The sequence below is a fragment of the Galeopterus variegatus genome, unplaced genomic scaffold (genome assembly GCF_000696425.1).
Source record: "Galeopterus variegatus unplaced genomic scaffold, G_variegatus-3.0.2 Scaffold1172, whole genome shotgun sequence".
In the NCBI taxonomy this organism is placed as follows: Eukaryota; Metazoa; Chordata; class Mammalia; order Dermoptera; family Cynocephalidae; genus Galeopterus; species Galeopterus variegatus.
The window spans coordinates 384,870-403,227 of NW_007727283.1; the positions used below are offsets into that span (position 1 = coordinate 384,870).

The window sequence follows — 18,358 nt, forward strand, 5'->3', positions numbered from 1 at the left end:
TGAGTGAGCGAAGGGGCTGGCTCATCGGCCACGAGCGCGAAACGCACCGCCTCCTCCAGGAAGTGCGCCTCGACCGTCCCCGGCCGGCCTGCCCTCCTGCAGTGCCGGCCGGTCTTAGGAGCGGCAGGGATAGTTAGGAAGGTCCTTCTGCCCCAAGAGAAGAATCGCATGCAGGTTGGGTGCTTGGGGGGAAGAGAGAGGAACGGCTTTTGCTCTCTTCCCTTTAGGATCATGTGGGTAACTCTATGGTGAAATGGTATCTGCACGAAGCGGATCAGCGCATGGACTGGACTCTTGCCCCCATCCCTGTTCCGGTGGGGGGGGGGGGGGGTCCCTAAACTCCATCAGATGAAGAGTGTCTGTCTCCCGCCCGCCCCCCTTTCCTCCAAGTAAAGTTGAAAACGGAGCTCCGTCCACCGCAGGCAAGGGTGGCGGTTTGATGACGGCCAGCAAAGGGTGGTATGGAAGTGGGGAAGAGTCCTGGCAAGCCTCAGTTTCCTCATCTGTGGCGGGCTCGGGACCCATCCAGCCCTGGCAGTTGTTGGCTTTAGCAGTAGGGCTGGTTTGGCTGGGCCGGGCTCTTGTGCCGGGGCAGGAAAGCACCCTGATGTGGCAGTGGGGAACACCCCGCCCCAGTCTCCAACCTCAGATCCTATTCCTGGTTCCTTCAGCTCCGTCTGGAGTGCCCTCCTTGAGCCCCCTCTGTATGCACAGCCACTTAAAAGCCTTCGTGAAAGGAGGCAGGGAGTAAATAAATACAGATATAATGAGCTTTGAGAGACTGCCGAGCCTGTGGAAGGCTGTGCTGGGGAGACGGAATGAAAATAATAGCCAACACTTACCTAGGGTTTACTGTGTGCCAGACACTGTCTTAAGAACTTTAATCAACTCATTAACTCCTCACAACAACCCCACGAAGCAGGTACTCTTGTTTACCCTGCTTTACAGATAAGGAAACAGAGGCACAGAGAAGTTAAGTATTTGATATCCAGCCACTAAAATTGTGGAATCAGAATTTGAACCCAGGTTTCTGAATACATCCCTTAAATCATTTGCACTGTTACCTCTCAAAGATGTATAGCACAAAAATCCCTACCCTTGAAGAGCTTCCAAAATGGGGGGTGGAGGGGGGAGGAAGGGAGGTGATCAGAGGCAGTCGTGTTAGATTGTGGAGCTCAGAGGAAGGAGAGAAGGTTTCAAGGAAGCAGCAGAGCTTGTACCAGCCCCTGACCGGTGTTTGGAAAGGACGGGGTGTGTTTGTCCAACGAGGAGGAAGGCTAGAAGGACACTGAGGGGGCTCAGTGGCAGGGATGGACAATTGGTTGCTCTGAGCGTGGCAGTAAGGGGCAGTGGGCAGAGCTAAGGTGTATGTTTGGGAGAAGCCAGTGAGCTCCTCTCTTCTAGGGCAGAATAGATAAATTGCAGGTTCCCATCTGTCCCCTGGGTGGGCTGGGATTGGTGAGGATGGGAATGAGGACTGACCTGTGCAGAAGGCATTGGTTCCTGGGTGAGGGTGGCACCACAGAGAAACAATCTGGGCCCAAGATAGGAATAGGGGCCTCCTTGTGTCCGTACGGGGCTCTATTTCCTACGCTGTTCTTTAGAGGTCTCAAGGAGGTTGAGCAGTTAATTAATTGGTATCCCAGGAAGAAAGGGTTTAGGGAGCCAAAAAGTTAAGAAATTAGAAGTAATGGATTCAATGATGTGAAACAAACTTTTTTTTTTTTTAACTGCAGGACTTCTCAGAGCCATTAGTGTGCTCACCTGCATGTGTTATGCAAGCCAAGGTTAGAGTATAAATGCCCCTTTTTTCAAACTTCCGTTGACCATGTCGTATGGAACATCACTGGGAAACAGTGGTACAGTATAGGTTATAAATGGTATGGCACAGTCAAAGTTCTTTCTTTCCTTCTTTCCTTCTTTCTTTTTTCTTTCTTTTCTTCCTTCCTTCCTTCCTTCTTTCATTTTGGTGGCTGGCAGGTAAAGGGATCCGAATCTTGGTGTTAGCACCATGCTCTAACCAAGTGAGCTAACTGGCCAGCCCTTCTTTCTCTATTTTTAAAATTCTTGTAAACAGCCTTATGAGGAGGACAGGAGTTATTAGACACAGAGACATCAAGACCCAGAGAGGTCACATAATGTATATGTGGTGAAGCCTGTACTCAAGCCTGAGTCCTGCCACCAAATCAACTAGTGACAGCATGGGGGGCACGGAGCCTGGGCTGGCTTCATGGTGGGAACTGACCAGTATAAGGAGGGAGACTGAGGTGCAGTGGGGTCTCTCTTGCCAACTTTTGGGGTTTGGTTCTGTGAGTGATTATTCTCCCACTGTTAAATCCAGATACACTATCCCAGAACACACATGCATACACATGTGCACACAGGTGCACGCATACACACACATGTGTACACACACAAATGTGAGGAAGGAAAACACATGCCCTGCATAGGATATTTTTGGGTTGACTGTTATTTGGTTCTCTCTCTGTGGGCTTCATTGATCACTCAAGGGATTGAGAGCCTGTTCTTTTTTAAAACTTTTTTTTTTTTTTTTGGTGGCTGACTAGTACAGGATCAAACCCTGGACCTTGGTGTTGTTCAGTACCACGCTCTAACCAGTGGAGCCAACCGGCCAGCCCAGGAGGGAGATTCTTAAAGTCACACCTAACCTCTTAGACTCTTACAGCCAGTGGCCCAAAGCTTCAAAATTTAGGAGAGGGAGGAAGGCACTGAGGGAGGGAGTTGAACCCCAGTTTACTGAGGCTTTGAGGCCCTGCTGTGTCTGAGGTTTCTACAGAAACTAAAAGTAGCTCCCAGAACATAGATTCCGCTCCAGAGGGGGCAGGAGAAGAAAGAGCTGTGGGGGCCCTTTCTGTTCTGGGTGGGATGAAAGATCAATAGATGTGAAGCAGAACAGGCCCCTACACCCTTTCCTGTCTGAGGAGTTTGCTCCTCACCACCCACTCGGGGGGAGGAGGTAGTTATACTGTTTGTATGTTTTCTTCAAATTCATATCCGGTTTAGATTTGGTCAGGATGGAGCAGGGGAACCCCAGAGTACGGCTGGCTGTGCTGGGGTTTGTTCATGTAAAACAAAGAGCCCATCCAAGGGATTAAAAAAAGAGAAAGAAAGGAAACTTTATTATAAAAAATTTCCAAAGCATAAAAATATGAAGAATGAATCCCATGAATCAACCAGCTTCGGTGATCATGCATTCATGAGCAGTCACGGGGGAGCTCTACCCCAACCCATTTCTCCCCACACTTCGACATTTCAGTATGTATTTATTAATTAAGAACTCTTTTGAAAAATACAGCTACCATACTGTTGTTACACCTTTAAAGAATCTAACAATTAACAACTACAGTGAGTTTGTTAGAATCAGGATCCAAATAAAGCGACACATTGCATTTGGGTATTAGTTTGGGTTTCTCTCCTCACCCCCCAACAGTTTATTATGAAAAGTTCAAATATACAGGAAATATCAAAGAATGTTGCAGTGAAGACCTGTGTGCCCACCACCTGGATTCCACCATTAACCTTTTACTAGCTTTATCACGTCTGTTCCTCTACCCATCCATCTCTTAATCCGTAGTTAACCCCATCTCTTTTTTTAACTAAATGGTTTTTTTTTTTTAGCTGGAGATTGTTTTGAACATTTCTTCAGCTTGAGTTAGAAGGGGTGTGTTTGGGGCTGATGGACTCTCACAAATTTCGGCCTTTTCCTCCTCTTGCTGTGGGTGGAAGGTCCCAGCCCTCTGCGGTCCTTGAGGTGAGCAGCTGCAGACACCACTGTGCCACTGTTTGTCCTAATGGGCAGAAGCCTGGCTGGAGCCCCCTGCCTGGCTGGCTGAACCCACATTTCCTAACTGCACATTGGCAGGTTGTAGAGAGGGGAGCATTATCTTCCACGTGTGGGGTCTGGGCAGGAGGCAGGTGTCTTTGACGTGGATCCCTGTGACCCGGCCCTCTGAGAGAGGCCTGGAGGGGCGGGAGCTGAGAGGCTATAAGGAAGGTCACGCCAGAGGCCTTTAGACAAGGGTGGGGTGGGGAGTCGGGGTGGCCACTAAGTGGGGCCTCCTTTGGGCCTCTGCTGAGGGCATGGTGTTGGGCCAGGCTGCCACATTCAGCACCCAGGCTCCCAGAGCCTGTGTCACTGTTGAGAAGGTCTTCCTCATGTCCTTGGGCAGAGAGAAGCTGGAGCACTTTACCCAAACTGGGATAGGGCATAGGTTTCGGACAACAGGATGGTGAAAAGCAACTTGTTTGCCTTTGGAAGGACAGGGAAGCCTTCATCCACCTGGATTCTTAACAACTGAAAATCTAGAACTTTTAATTGCAATATAGCCTTCAGTTCCTAGACTGGCCAGTTGAGAATAGAGGGATGGAAAGAAGAGGGGAAAGGAAGAGAGAGAGGTAGGGCAGGAAGAAGAGCTGAGCACAGGAGAAAAGGAAGCAAATTTCTGACACCTTGAGTGTCTGCTAACCAAAACACAAATAGACTGAGCGGGGCGTGAACAGGGAGGGTGAAAGCCTTGCAAGAAGGACCTTAAGTGTTAGTAAACGAGATAGTCTGAAACTCACAGGTATGTGAGAGTGAGAGCAGTCCTTATCTCTGCCCTTGGATTTACTGTTAGCTTTTAACCTACTCTTTACAACTTTTAGATGGTTCTTCATTGTTAAATTACCAAAAGCTCTGTTCTGCATGGGATCCAGGAGCGACATTATTTTTTTGTCTGTGTTATGTTATTGTTGTTGGCTGTGACCCTAACAATATTGCATATCTTTATCATCTATAAAATGGGAGTAATATCTACCTTTTAGGGATGTACAGTTTAAATGATATTGTATAATAAAGTACCTGGCACTTTAGTAATCACTCAGCAGATTCTGGTACCCCTTTTGCAGTCAAGGTCACTCTCGTGGTTTAGAGCATGCTTCTCAAAGAATCTGTGGTGAAGGATCAATGTTGCTTAAATTCCCAATCTATTATGCTCTGATACTTTCATAAAATACAATAAAAATGAATTACTAGAGAAATGAAAGAAAAATAACCAAAGTGCTATTCCTCCCTGATTTTTTATTATTAGATTCAACAGATTCAAAATGACTCTGTCAAATTCCAAACATGTACTCTAAATTTCTGCACTCATCTCCTCGTAATTAGATCACCAGCACTCAGAGACCCACACCAGCCTGCTCTGAGGAGCAGGGCTTCAGAGGACACTCCATTATTTTGTGTGCTCTGGGGAGGAAGCTGGTTTCTCTTGGCATGAAAGGCATCAAGCCAAGGGCTGTAGGGAGCTCTGGGCTGGGCAGGCAGGTGGCAGAGGTGGGCGGGTTGGCCCGATGGCATGGTGGCTGTGGACCAGGCACGGTGCCCGGGAGCTGTGCCCACACACAGAGGTGCCAGAGGCAAAGGGGTACGGGCCGGCAGGGGGTGGAGCCTCGTGCATTTCCATCTCAAGGAGCAGGCTCCTAACACTACCCCTGATTTTATAAACGCAAAGCAGGTTAGAGAGGAGAGCAACCTGCCCAGAGCCACAGAGCTCAGGAATGCTGCTCGGGACTGAACCATGCACCCACTGCCTGGCAGCCCACCCCTCTTCCTAGCTGAGATTTGGAAATGAAGAAAAAGATTGCTTTTCATTCCCGGCTTGACTTAAATTTTAGTTTTGGCTAGGTTGTCTGTGCGCATGGTTCAACCTTCCAAAGGCACGAAAAAGTAAATAGTGAAAAGCCTCCCTCTGGTCTCTGCTCCCACACCCCATCAGCCGGCAAGGTTATCAGCCCTGTGTGTGTGAATACTGTCCCGTATTTCTGTGTGTAAACACACACGGGCATATTACACGCAGTGTTATGCACTCTGCTTTCGTATCAATTTATCTTAGAGTTCAGTTCATAACAGCACACACAGTGTCCTCATTCCTTTTTATGGCAGTATGCTGTTCCTTTTTATGGATGTATCATGCTTTTTAATCAGCCTCCTGTTGATGGACATAAAAGTTGTCTCTACCTTTTTGCTAGTATAAATAATGCTGCAGGAATTATCTAGTATGTAGGTCATTTTACACATGTGAGAAGACATCTGTAGGAGTGGAATTGCTGGGTCACTGGGTATATACAACTATAATTTTGATATGTGTTGCCAAATACAACGTATGTTCTGCCAGCAATGGCTGATAGTATGAACCAGGTACTTTTTTGGCCTTTTCCTCAAAATATCAATTTTAAAAATCATGAATTAAGTAAAGGATTTGATAATAGGTGTCCTTTAGAGCGGAAATCTCCTGCGACTGTGTCCCTGGGATTCTGGGCTTGAGGGCTGCTCTCTGCTGGGAATCTTCTGCAAAGGCATGCAGTTTTAGACCAGTGGCTTTAAGATGTGAGCAACTGGTGATCCTGAGAGTGAAGAAGGAGTGGCAAGCTTGGGTAGGCCCGAAGGGGCTATACTGGCAACAGAAAGAGCACTGTGAAAAGATGGGACGAAGCAGGCATTCCTAGGGACATTTTTGGATTGGCATTTAGGTCCCTGAGCCTGATGGCTTCCTCATGAGGTAATGGAGAAGATCTGATTCACTCGATAGGTATTTATTGGGCATCTATATTGAATGGTGGGCCTGCTCTTCACCCTTGTTGCTGGGAGGGACAATGACACAGCTCCCCATGGTATGTTGTGAAACCACACTTGACCTCAAACCCTGCACACTGAACACCTAGCTCCCATGCCCCGGTCACCTCTCCTGTAGGTAGTGAGAATGCAGTAGTCACAAGACTGGAGTTTTCAGTGTGGTAGGAAGAGGCAGCAAACTAAACCAAGCAGTGTAAAACCACCTGCCGGGTGGTGAGGTATGCAAATGACTACTGTATGTGAGAGAACTCCAGAAAGTGCAAGTACGGGTTAAGCATCCCTGATCTGAAAACCTGAAATCTGAAATGCTCCAAAATCTGAAACTTTGAGTGCTGACATGACAGCACAAGTGGAAAATTCCATACCTGGCCTCGTGATGGGTCATGTGTTTCACACACAAAACTATGCATATAGGGTGTATATGAGACATAAATGAATTTCATGTTGAGACTTGAGTCCTGTAGTGGATTGAATTATGTCCCCCACAAAACTCCCTGAAGCTTGAATTGTGTCCCCCAAGTTTTATGTATTAGAAACTTAGCCCCCACCGTGACTGTTAAGAGGCTGGGGAATCCTATTATGGCAATTGAAAGGTGGAGCCTTGAGGAGATGATTAGATTGTAGGACCGTGCCATAGTGAATGGATTAATAATGGGGGTCAGGGGTGTAGTTCTGAGGGCTTTAAAAGAAGAGGGGAGTCTGTCTCTCTCTCTGCTCTCTCTGCTTCCACACCATCTTGCGATGTGAGACCCCTGGGTCACTGTCACCACCACCAGATGGACTTTGGACTTCCCACCCTCAGAAACTGTAAGCAATGAATGTTGTTTTTCTTTATAAATTACCCAGTTCCAAGTATTTTGTTATAAGCAACCGAAATGGACTAATACAAGTCCCATCTCTAAGATGTCTCATTATGTGTATGCAACTATTCAAAAAAAAAAAAAAAAACACCCCCAAAACCCGAATCCAAAACACTTCTTGTTTCAAGCATTTTGGATAAAAAATACTCGACCTGCACTAAACATGTTCAAGAATTTTGCATTGGTGCACAAATAAATCTGCTTCCCACCTAACTCTTTGCTTTAGCTGCTAGGTTATCCCTGGGTCACATTAAAATACCTTAGAAACAGAGAAAAACAGTTATGGTTATATGGAAATTAGGAGCACGTGAAAATGCCACCAGGTATATTTTTCCTCTTCAATTGTTTGGGAGAATTCCTTCCTGTTTTAAAAACTTATTACCCATAGCAGGGCATAGGTATGACTTTGTCCTGCATTTTAAATTCTGAAATTCTGGGAATTTGTCTCCAAGTCCTGGGAACTCTGCCTCCCCAACCAGTAAACTACAGCAGAAAATAAACCCAAAGAGGGATGGTAGTTTTTTCGTTAAAGGCTGTTTAAATTGATGGAAGATGTGTCTTTATTTTCTTAGACCTGAGCCATTCATGTACTGGGTAGGGGTGGTTAGGTGGGCCAAGGGGTATGTGTCAGTCTCTACATCCACTTGTTCAAGGGATCGCTGCCCTCATGTACCTACTCTGATCCCTGCCCTGCTTTTCAGATGACTTGGGAAAATTGCTGCTGGCCGAGGCCCTCCTGGAGCAGTGTTTGAAGGAGAATCACGCCAAAATAAAAGACTCCATCCCTTTGCTGGAGAAGAATGAGCCAAAGATGAATGAAGCCAAAAATTATCTGAGCAGTGTCCTTCACCACGGGAAGCTGTCGGTGAGTCGTCAGCCCACGAGCCTGGGCCTTATCTGTTCTCTCTTGCCTCCCCTCTGCTGTCCAGTTGTCCCTGAGCAGTAAGTCTTTCCTAAGGGTTGGCCCTGCACTGTTCACGTCAGTAGCCACTTGCCACCTGTGGCTCGTCCAAATTGAGATGCACTGTGAGTGTAAAACATACACTGGATTGTGAAGACTTAGTACAAAACAAAGAGTAAAAGAGCATAAATTTCTTATATTGATTACATATTCCAATGGTAATATTTTGGCTGTACTGGGATAAGGAAAACATATTGTTAAAATTAATCTCACCTGTTTTTACCTTTTTTAATGCGACTAGAAATTTTATTAGTAATTTTTAAATTACACATGTGGGTCACATTTGTGGCTTAGGTTATATTTCTGTTGGACAGTGCTTGATTGACCTAATATTTGCCTAGCCCTTTGGTCTCCTTGGTGTGGGTTGGGGGGTGTCTCAGAGAAATAAGACCCCAGTAATCCTGTTATCTAGTTGGAAGCAGGCGAATGTTTAGAGTTGGCTAGCAAAAGAGCTTAAGAACAGGGCAAGAGCTGGCCCGGTGGCGCACTCGGTAGAGTGCGGCGCTTGGGAGCGCGGCAGCGCTCCCACCGAGGGTTCGGATCCCATATAGAGACCGGTCCGCTCACTGGTTGAGCGCAGTGCGGGCGCGACACCGAGGGTTGCGATCCCGTTACTGGTCACGAAAAAAGACAAAAAGGAAAAAAAAAAAAAAAAAGAACAGGGCAAGCCAGTTGAAGTCCGTGTGCACTTACTGAGCACCTACTGTATGCAAGGCACTGAGGGAGGTGGAGAGGGGAGTATAGTCACAACTTTCTCTAGAGCTTTGCTGCTTCAAGTGTGGGCCACACACCAAAAGAGTGGGCATCATCAGGAAGCTGGTTAAAAATACAAAATCTGAATCAGAATCTGCATTTTAACAAGATCTCCCAGTGATTCATGTATGCTTCAGAGTCAGAGACTGTTCTGTATTACAGTGGTATGCTGAGCTGTAGTGGGTATGAAACTCAAAGAGGATGTGATATTTTAGGATATATTCCAAAGAAATTTGTTAACTTCCTTAAATGTTTTATTGTGATCTACTATGTGCAAGGCATAGTGTCATGTACACTGAGGGTAATCTAGATGAATCTAGCATGGACCCTGCCCTCAAGGACATTGCAGTCTACTGGGAAGATAAGTCCTGTCAGCAAATGAATAGCCTTTGTCCAAGGTGAACTGTGATATGTGCTGCTGTGGGAGTGGTGTACATGAGGTGGCTAGTCTGAGGGGGCACTTCCCTGGGGCAACTAGCTAGAGTGCAGACTCAAAGTGGTGGTAGTACTAGACTGGCCCCTTCCAGGGCCTGGGTGTGGGTGAGGGGGAGGACACAGAGACAGGGCTGGGCATTCTGAGCTAAGGAAGCAGTGTGTAATCTAAAGGTCCCTCTTATAAAGTTGGTCAGTTCAGCAGGAGTGAAAGGGAATGGAGGGCAATTCTGTTGTAAAGGTACACTGGGGCCAGAGAGTGGGGGCTGGAGCGCCTGCCTGGAAATGTAGAACGTATTCTGTAAGGGGGGCAGGGGAGAGGCGGGAGAGGGGCAAGTGTACTGGAAGCATAAGGTTATTGCTTTTAGGCTCCTTGACAGGGATTACTGTGGCATTGGGAGGTTCGCGTGGGGTTAAAGTAGCTGCTTGACCCTGAGCATGTCCCTTGACCTCACGGGCTCTCCAGTTCCTCATCTGCCAGTCAAAAGGGTCTGATTGGACCTCATTAGCGCCTTCCAATCTTTTCCTACCAAGACCTCTTTTTATTTTATTTTATTCCAGTAGACTCCATTAAATATTTAAAAAGTGGTCTTAAAGTAATTGTGATTCAAGCTTATTGTAAAAATTCAGTTAATAAATAAGTAATTTGAATAAACAAAGTCCTTGTGTGCCACCCCCACCCCGCCCCACCCCATCGTCCCAGCTGAGCACTAGTCACTAGTGCAGGCGCATCCCATGTGTCTGTCTTTGTGCATTTACGAACATACAGCGTGCAGCTTTCTTTTCATAGAGTCATAAGATACATATGTGACAAGTCGTTCTTTTTCACTGAGAATTTTCATCTGGAGCTTTCTCCATGCCAGTATCTCATTCTTTGTATTGGCTAAATAGTACACACATCTATCGTCTGCCAAATCCCACTTATTAAATAGGAATTTTACCACATTTTATTAAACAAAGACATACACTGAGACACCAGTAACATGGAGAAATTCACTGTTATCCAGGCCAAAGCCAAAAACTGGATGTTGATCACGCAAAATAAAATATTAAAAGTAGTTTGTGGGGGCCGGCCCGGTGGTGCACTCGGTAGAGTGCGGTGCTTGGGAGTGCGGCGGTGGGTTCGGATCCCATATAGAGACCGGTCCGCTCACTGGTTGAGCGCGGTGCCGGCGCGACACCAAGGGTTGCGATCCCGTTACCAGTCACGAAAAAAGACAAAAAGGAAGAAAAAAAAAAAAAGTAGTTTGTGGGATTCTCTATCTTATCCCCAGAGGTCGGGGTGTGGCTGGGGGTGATCTTTGTTGGCAGCAGATGTGCTCCCAGGTGTATTCCCATTTATCCCGAGTAGCTCTGATGCCTGAGGAGAGTTGGGAGAGGTGGGTCCTGAGGCGACTCCTCGGGGTGGTTTGAAACCCTGTACTCTCAGTGATCTCTAAGATCCTATCTGAAAGAAAGTGAGCCGAGAGGCCGGGTAGCGTTCAAGCTTTATTAAAGGAAAAGAATCTGCCAGGCTGTGCTCAAAGTGACGGGCAGCTCGGGGCTGCCCTCAAAGTGGGGGACAGCACCAGCTGTGGGTGTGGTAGAGCTTATATAGGGCACCAAGGGCTGGCTGATACCATCAAGGAGGGGCATTATGCTAACGTGGAAACTATATGACCAGGGTGGAGAACTGTGCCCTTGCAGAAGCAAAAGGGTTTCCGTTTAAGTAAGGAGGCTTCTCGTAAAGGGAAATGGGGAGGAGTTCAGTGCTGGAGTGGAAGACAAGGCCAGCAGCTATTTTGTGCTTATTGTGTGCACAATGGCGCTGGTCACGTCCAAAATCCATCACTATCCAGCTCAGTTCTGTGGAGGTCAATGGAAACAAGCCACTTGTCAGAACTTCTGTTATCCACTGAGCCTCAGGCATTGCACTGCTATCATCCCCGTTTCTGAGACCCAGGAGAGGTGCTCACTTTGCCAAGCACCACAGTAGCAGGTGCAGGACTTGCACCCAGGCCTGTTTTTCTGCACATCCCAAACTCTAATGCTCTCTGCCACTACTTGGTGTGCCTCCTAAAGTACTTGGGTGGAGATAAAATAATGACCAAGAAACTTGGATTAATGCCAAGGATGATAATGGCACTCCTGCTTTCATAGGTCCCATTTTATGAGTATTTCCTCTTCTGTTCTTTCCTCAAAACTGAGTATCTCTATGAGGTCACTCTTCTCTTTGTATTGACAGGGACAGTGAGACACAAAATGAATAGGTGACACACTGATCCACACAACAAAGGGACTATTCCCCCCAACTGAGCAACTCCCTGCATAGCAGCCTTCTACTAGGCCAGGGGTTCATGGTTCCCTGACTGTTGGATTCACAGGCCAAGAACATTTCAAATTCAAATGCGTGGATCCCACAGAGTGTAGCTGACTTTTAATGTTGCCAATTAAGCACATTAAAAAGCAGAAACAACAGCAAAACCAAACCATTTTCTATTATCATTGTTCTACAAAAGAAAAAAAAACATCTTAACACCAAAAAGCAAGATGGATGTACTTTCAGGACTAAGAACAGCTTTTAAAATAGTATAAATTTGGCTGTATGAAACGTTCACTGCATTGTCTTTAATTTGTCCCCAGCTTGGTAGAAGCTCTGTTGTAAACTGCCATTGGTTCACCAGGAACCACCACTAGCTGCACCTCTTTGTCATGCTCCAAAATGTGTCCTTCTGAGTCTGGCTGCCCTTTCCCCATGTACAGTAGAAGAGGATAGTAATAACAATTACTCTGACCCTGTATTTATCTAGCTCCTTTCTAAAGAAGTTCAAAGCTCTTTTCTGGACTTTGCGCTATTAATGCGCTTAGCATAGCTATGATGAGGTTGAGCAGTAGGTGTTATTATCTCTCCCTCACCAGTGAGGGAGACAGGGCCCAAGCAGGAAGGAAATAAGCCCGTGGCTTGAGACCAGTGCAGGGAATGGCAGAGTTGTTGCCCAGCTTGAAGGGACTGTGTGGCCCTGGCCCATGGAGTGTGTGGCCTGTTTGGGGAGACTAGCAAATGCTCTTGAAAAACCCAGCCTTTGAGAGTTAATCAATAGAGAAAGCAGGTCAGGTGTGCAGGACTGAATAGGCCCTCTCCGTAGAGGCATTGTAGGAGGTCAAGCAGAAGGGAGCTCCCTGGTAGTCAGGGAGGCTTGCAGGAGTGGGCATGAGCAAGTCCCCAAAGGGTGGAAGAGGATCTGGATAGACCAAGGGGACAGGGACTTGAGTGAGCAGAGGCACAGGAGGAATGTGTATTTACAAAAACCAAAAGACAAATGGGGAAGGAGAATTTGGCTTCCCTAGAGCCCGGCTTTGCCACATTCCATTCCTCTTAGTGGGCTTCTGGGAGGGCAGTAGATGGTGGGGAATGGTGGAGGCTTCCCCTGGGGTCACAGGTACCCCAGACTCTTATCTCCCTGCAGGGAGTCAGGGGCAGCATCTTCCTGCCAGTGACAGAGGCCAGGAGTGGGGCGAGAGCTGCGTCTCCAGGGAGTGTTGTGGCCAGATCGTGCCTGTGTGGCCCAGGGCCAGCTCAGCCTCCCTCAGTCTGCAGCACTGGTTGCTCTGGCTGTGAACAAGCCTCAGTTCGGGTGGGGATGACCAGGGCAGACCAGACCTCCTCGGGCCCTAAGGGAGGCCCTGAACATCCTTCTGTGGGGCAGAGCTTTGGGTGAAAGCAACACTTGAGGAAGTAGAGAAAGAAAACAGGTTTGAATTCGGGCACTGGTGGCGTCCTTGATTCTGCAGTTTCATGCACTTCTGATGAGATGAGGATGGTGACCCTGAGACCTTGCAGGCTTGCTCCTCCTCTCTCTGTCCCAAGATGCTAATGGGCTGTTCCTCCCACAAGGTTCTGCTCGAGCTTCAGGGCCCTTGGGCTCTTCCCAAGGCATTTCACCTAATAATGTATTTGCATATATGTGGGACTTCAAAAAACTTGTGCATAGGGGCCGGCCCGGTGGCGCACTGGATAAGTGCACCGCTTGGGAAGCGCGGCAGCGCTCCCGCCCGAGGGTTCGGATCCCACATACAGACCGGTTCCCACTCACTGGCTGAGCGAGGCGCGGGAGCAACACCGAGGGTTGCGATCCCGTTGCCGGTCCCCGGCCTGGTACGGGGGCAACACTGAGGGTTGCGATCCTTTGCCGGACACGGAAAAAGACAAAAAAAAAAAAAAAAAAAAAAAAAAACTTGGGCAAAGAAAGAATTGAAAAATAATGCGAATCTATCTTTTTTTTATAATGCGAATCTTTCCATGAACCTTTTAAAGTACCCTCGAATGTGTATGTAAAGAGGACCCCAAAATTATAAGCTTCAGATCCCACAAAACTTGGCTCAGTTCCTTGCTCCTCCCTACTTGTGTTCAAAACAAGTGCCCAAACTCCTGAGTGTCCAGCCTGGCCGGAGGCTTGGGGGGCTTCAGGAGAGAGGACAGGGCCCAATCTGCAAGCTGTCTGGAGTCTAGTTGGGAGCATGAGACACACACGAAACAACTTGGGATTCCTAAGAATTTCATTAAGAGCCATAACATAGGCTACAGGCTGCAGGTGTGGGGAGAGGCAGCCATCAGTGTGTGCTTGAGCATCAGGGAAGGCTTCCTGCAGGAGGAAGGGAGTTCTGAACAGGGCCTTACACAAATCATGGCTCATGCTTGGGGGGTGGTGCTATTCACCCCAGGATACCGGGTTGGGAGGGGTTGGGTGGAAGCTTTGGACCAGGAGCCTGCTGATACATTCCTTGTCCTTTTAGCCCCAGTACATGTGTGAGGCCATGCTGATCCTGGGCAAGCTGCATTACGTGGAGGGCTCCTACCGAGATGCCATCAGCATGTATGCGCGGGCCGGGATTGATGACATGTCTGTGGAGAACAAGCCCCTGTATCAGATGAGGCTGCTGTCGGAGGCTTTTGTCATCAAAGGTAGCTGCGGGTGCCAGTGTGGTCTCTCCCTTCTCCCCACCCCCAACCCCCGGCTTATTGCACTCTGGCTCCAGGCTCCTGGAGCAGGGGTGGCTGTAGGGAAGTGGACACAGTGTTGAGGTGGGCCTGCGGGGTCAGTGTCGGGATATTTAACCTTTGTTAGTGCCCAGGCACTCTCCAGGGTGGACTCCGGTGGCAACCACTATGCTAACAGCAGTCTGGTGCCCAGGAGAGGGTGTCAGAAGACTCAGTTTCTCACCTTGGCTCTGTAGACAACTAGGTACCCAAACTGTGTGCCCTCAGGCAAGTCATCTCTTCACCTTTCTCAGCCTCAGTTTACTTATCTGTAAGACAGGGTTGCCATGACCAAGAGGAATCAGCTGAGTTGTGCAGCCAGGTTGAGAAAGCCTTAAAAGGGCTTCTCATTGGGGCACTGTGGGGGGGGCTCAGGGACACAGGGTCAGTGGTGTAGGAAATTCATGAGGGGGACTGTGTGTAGATGGCTCCAACTGGAGAAATCATGCCATTGAACTGGACCCAAATGTGTTTAATGTTAGTAAAAGCCCCACCCAAGACTTGTGCTTCAGGCTCCTTCTTCCCTAGATCCGTAGCCCTGGGATCACAGAGACTGAGGGATGGCCACTGATGGCAGGGAGGTCCCGGAAGCCCCTCTGCTCACACTCTTGCCAGGAATCTTGGAGGTTTTATCATGTCTCTATTCCAGCACAAACCAACCCTCAGAGAAAAGTTAAGAAAAGCCACCTACAGCCCCGTGGGGATTTGGTGCCTGTTACTGGTAGAGTGTGTGTCGCCCTCTTTTCTCATGTAGATAGGAGCATTCTCTCCATCTTACATATGGGAAAACCGAGGCCCTGAGAGGATTTGTACCTTGCCCAAAGTTACCCAGATTCGTGTTGGAGCCAGGACTAGAACCTCCTGTGACACTGGCCTTGGAATATGAGCCTCCCCCTGTCCATACATACACGTTCCTCTGTTTCCTCTGTGTCCCAGTAGGAGTGACTGTGACATCTAAGGAGGACATACCCTCTGAGGGTTGTTTGTCCACCCCTGGATCCTTGGGTCCCTTTCCCCATTGAGTCCACACATTCCCAGGAACCCTGCCAAGTGTGTCACTCTGAGCAGACCCAGCGCCAGCCTGTGGGAGGCAGGTGTCCATCTGGGCTGGCCCAGTCTGGGGGGGGTCTTCTCCCACTGCTCTCTCATCCCCTCTCTGTGCCTCCAGCACAGGCCAGTCTTGGGGGTGATCTTCATTTGGCATTTGGGTCTTTCGGGTCTGTTGGAAACCACTTCTGCTATGGACGCTCTGAACCGAACGCCCTTCCTTGGGTTTCCTTTTCAGTACTTTCTCTTATAAACCTGGCTCAGTACATATTGCTCCCTGTCTCCTGCTGTCTACTCTTTCCAGCATGCCTCCGGCTTCTTGGGGGAACACAGTCCTGGTGGTCAGAGGCCCTGCAGGGGAGGTAAGGAGCCGTGTGGGCTGCTCGGTCGCGGGCTGTGCTAGCTCCCTGCCCCTTAGTGACTGCACGCTGCCTCCCCATTGCCTGCTTCCTCTCTGCCTGTTCTCCCTGTCCTGCTACAGTGACTGCGCCTGCTGCTTGGCATGCTGAGGTTCGCCTGACCCCATGTGTGCTTGAGACCGTGCACGTGGCCGCCAGTGTGTGCATGATGTTGGTCTTCCTGGGTATGGGGGATCTGGTGGGTCTCCTAATGCAGAGACTAGAGGCCACACCCAAAAGGGGATGAGGATGGCTGGCCTTTGGTCCTGACTCCATTTGTGAGTGTGAGGTGGTGGCAGCAGGAGGCCACAGAGCTCCCAGAGTAACAGCACCCCTCAGGTCCTCGGTTCATATTAGGTGTACCTTCACAGTAACCTCTGAGTTGGTGTTCTCTTCATTCCACATCACAGATGAGGAGGTAAAGTTGGAAGAGGTGACATGACCCCTGCAAGGTCTCACAGGGAATGGCAGAGCCAGGATCGGAACCCAGACAGCCAGTGCTCGTAAACAGCCTGGGATATCGCAGCTCAGAACTCTAGGCTGAAAGGAATCAGAAGAGATCTAGGCCAACCCTCCTGTTACAGTGAGGAAATCGAGGCTGACAGAAGTGAAGCGGCATACCTGGGACATCACTTAGCTTGTGTTTGGACTAGAATCTTCCCCCCCAGCCTCCATCAGCCTCTCAGTTTCAGATCTGTCTGACTCTGGGTAGCCTCCTGCAGGAGCCTGACTGGCCCACTCCAAGCACCCCTGGCCAGGCTTTTATGCCACAGGGTCTGTTGGAGCCCTGGCTTTGGAGCAAGGACCGCCTCTTCCTGGCTCCTGCATCAGAGAGGCTGCCACGTCAACTTGTCTGTCACTCAATAATGGTCCTGTCCTGTGGCCAGCTGTTCCCAAGTCACCTGTGGGCCCTGGGCAAAGCTGCTGGCCCCTCCCCTTCCTGTCAGAATCCCCCATTCAGTCCTTCATTCCTAAGTACTAATTTCACGAGCCCCTCTGGAGTACCTGACATTTGGTGTCATTCCCAGAAATGTGAGGTGCAGACCCCTCCCTGTGGAAGCTGAGCATCTGATGTGTGCGTGCAGGGGTGGGGGTTAGCCGGTGGGTAGGATTATCATGTGTGCACCACCCAGGAGTGTGTTAGAAATGTAGACACTCAGGCCCCTCCCCAAGCCTACTAAGTCAATCTGCACCTTAACAACATTCCTGGGTGATGTGTACATTACCGTTGGAGAAAGACTGCCCTGGTACACTTATTTAATAAATATTTGACTGGTGGCTTAACCTTCATCTCTATTCTGTAAGATGGAAGGTGGTTGTTATGCCCATTTTATGGATGAAGAAATTGAGGCTCATCCAAGTTCATGCAGCCTATGAATAGCACTGGTGGCCAGATAGAAGTCTACAAAGCTGTGTCCTGACTGTAACAGAGGAGCCCACCAGAGGGTGGTGGGAAGCAGATTACGCTTACTTCTGAGATGGGTTCATGTGGATGAGGACTTTCTCCTCTCTGGGCCTCCTTCAGCCCTGAGTTGAGTAGGAACTACAGCCCCTGGAGAAGCCCTGTACCACCTTCCCCACGTCTGCCTTCCAAGGGGTGTTGGTATTGGTGGGTGAGTTGCTCAGAAAACTTGCTTTTTTATTTCAACCTAACATCAGTCATCTGGGTCCAGAATGGGAGCCTGGCCCTCTCCTACCGCATTCTTCAGGCTCTGCTGTGGCCCCATTGTGATTTCTGCCAGCCCACTGCCCCCAGACCAAGCATGTCAGACCAGAGAAAGGCCCAGGGATGTTCCTGGCCTGTTCCAAGTGCAGGTGACAGATAGATGTTCTGGATGGAGCAGGCCTGCTACTGTCTTGCTTTGTTTGGGGTGGGGGGTATGGGGAGGGGACGTCTTCCATTTACTCTGTATTAAAAACAATCTGGAATACTTTGGTTTCAAGGCCCTTCTAGGAAGGCCTTTCTGCTGTGCTGCCCGCTCTCATGAAGCCCTGGGCAGAGCCCTGTGCATTGGATTCTGTGTGCCTCTGGCTCTTGGCTCTGTCCTCCACTGAACTCCAAGTCGCCTGAGCAGGGGCAGTCATTTCTTCTGCACCTTCTTCTCCCCTTCTCCCTTCCTGGAGCCCCATGTGTCAGCCAGACGAGGTCTGCTCCTGGTGCCCATCATGATCTATGAAATTCTGTCCCTTCACTTTTTCTTGGGCCATTGTCCCTGCCCAACGCACCCCTTTTCTTTACTCTGCACATAGATGAGCTCT

At 48.9% G+C, this 18,358-nt stretch overlaps 1 protein-coding gene across 1 annotated transcript in view; it reads left to right on the forward strand.

Annotated features, from left to right (window-relative positions):
• Positions 1-7,804: 7,804 nt before the first annotated feature.
• Positions 7,805-18,358, forward strand: part of LOC103592573 (tetratricopeptide repeat protein 7A) — a gene marked incomplete at its 3' end in the record, with an annotated part of 43,948 nt that continues 33,394 nt past the window's right edge. Inside the window, exons 1-3 of the mRNA XM_008575359.1 lie at positions 7,805-7,814; positions 8,193-8,356; positions 14,411-14,579. Of these exons, the coding sequence (XP_008573581.1) occupies positions 7,805-7,814; positions 8,193-8,356; positions 14,411-14,579 (343 nt within the window). The remainder of the gene's footprint in view (positions 7,815-8,192; positions 8,357-14,410; positions 14,580-18,358) is intronic.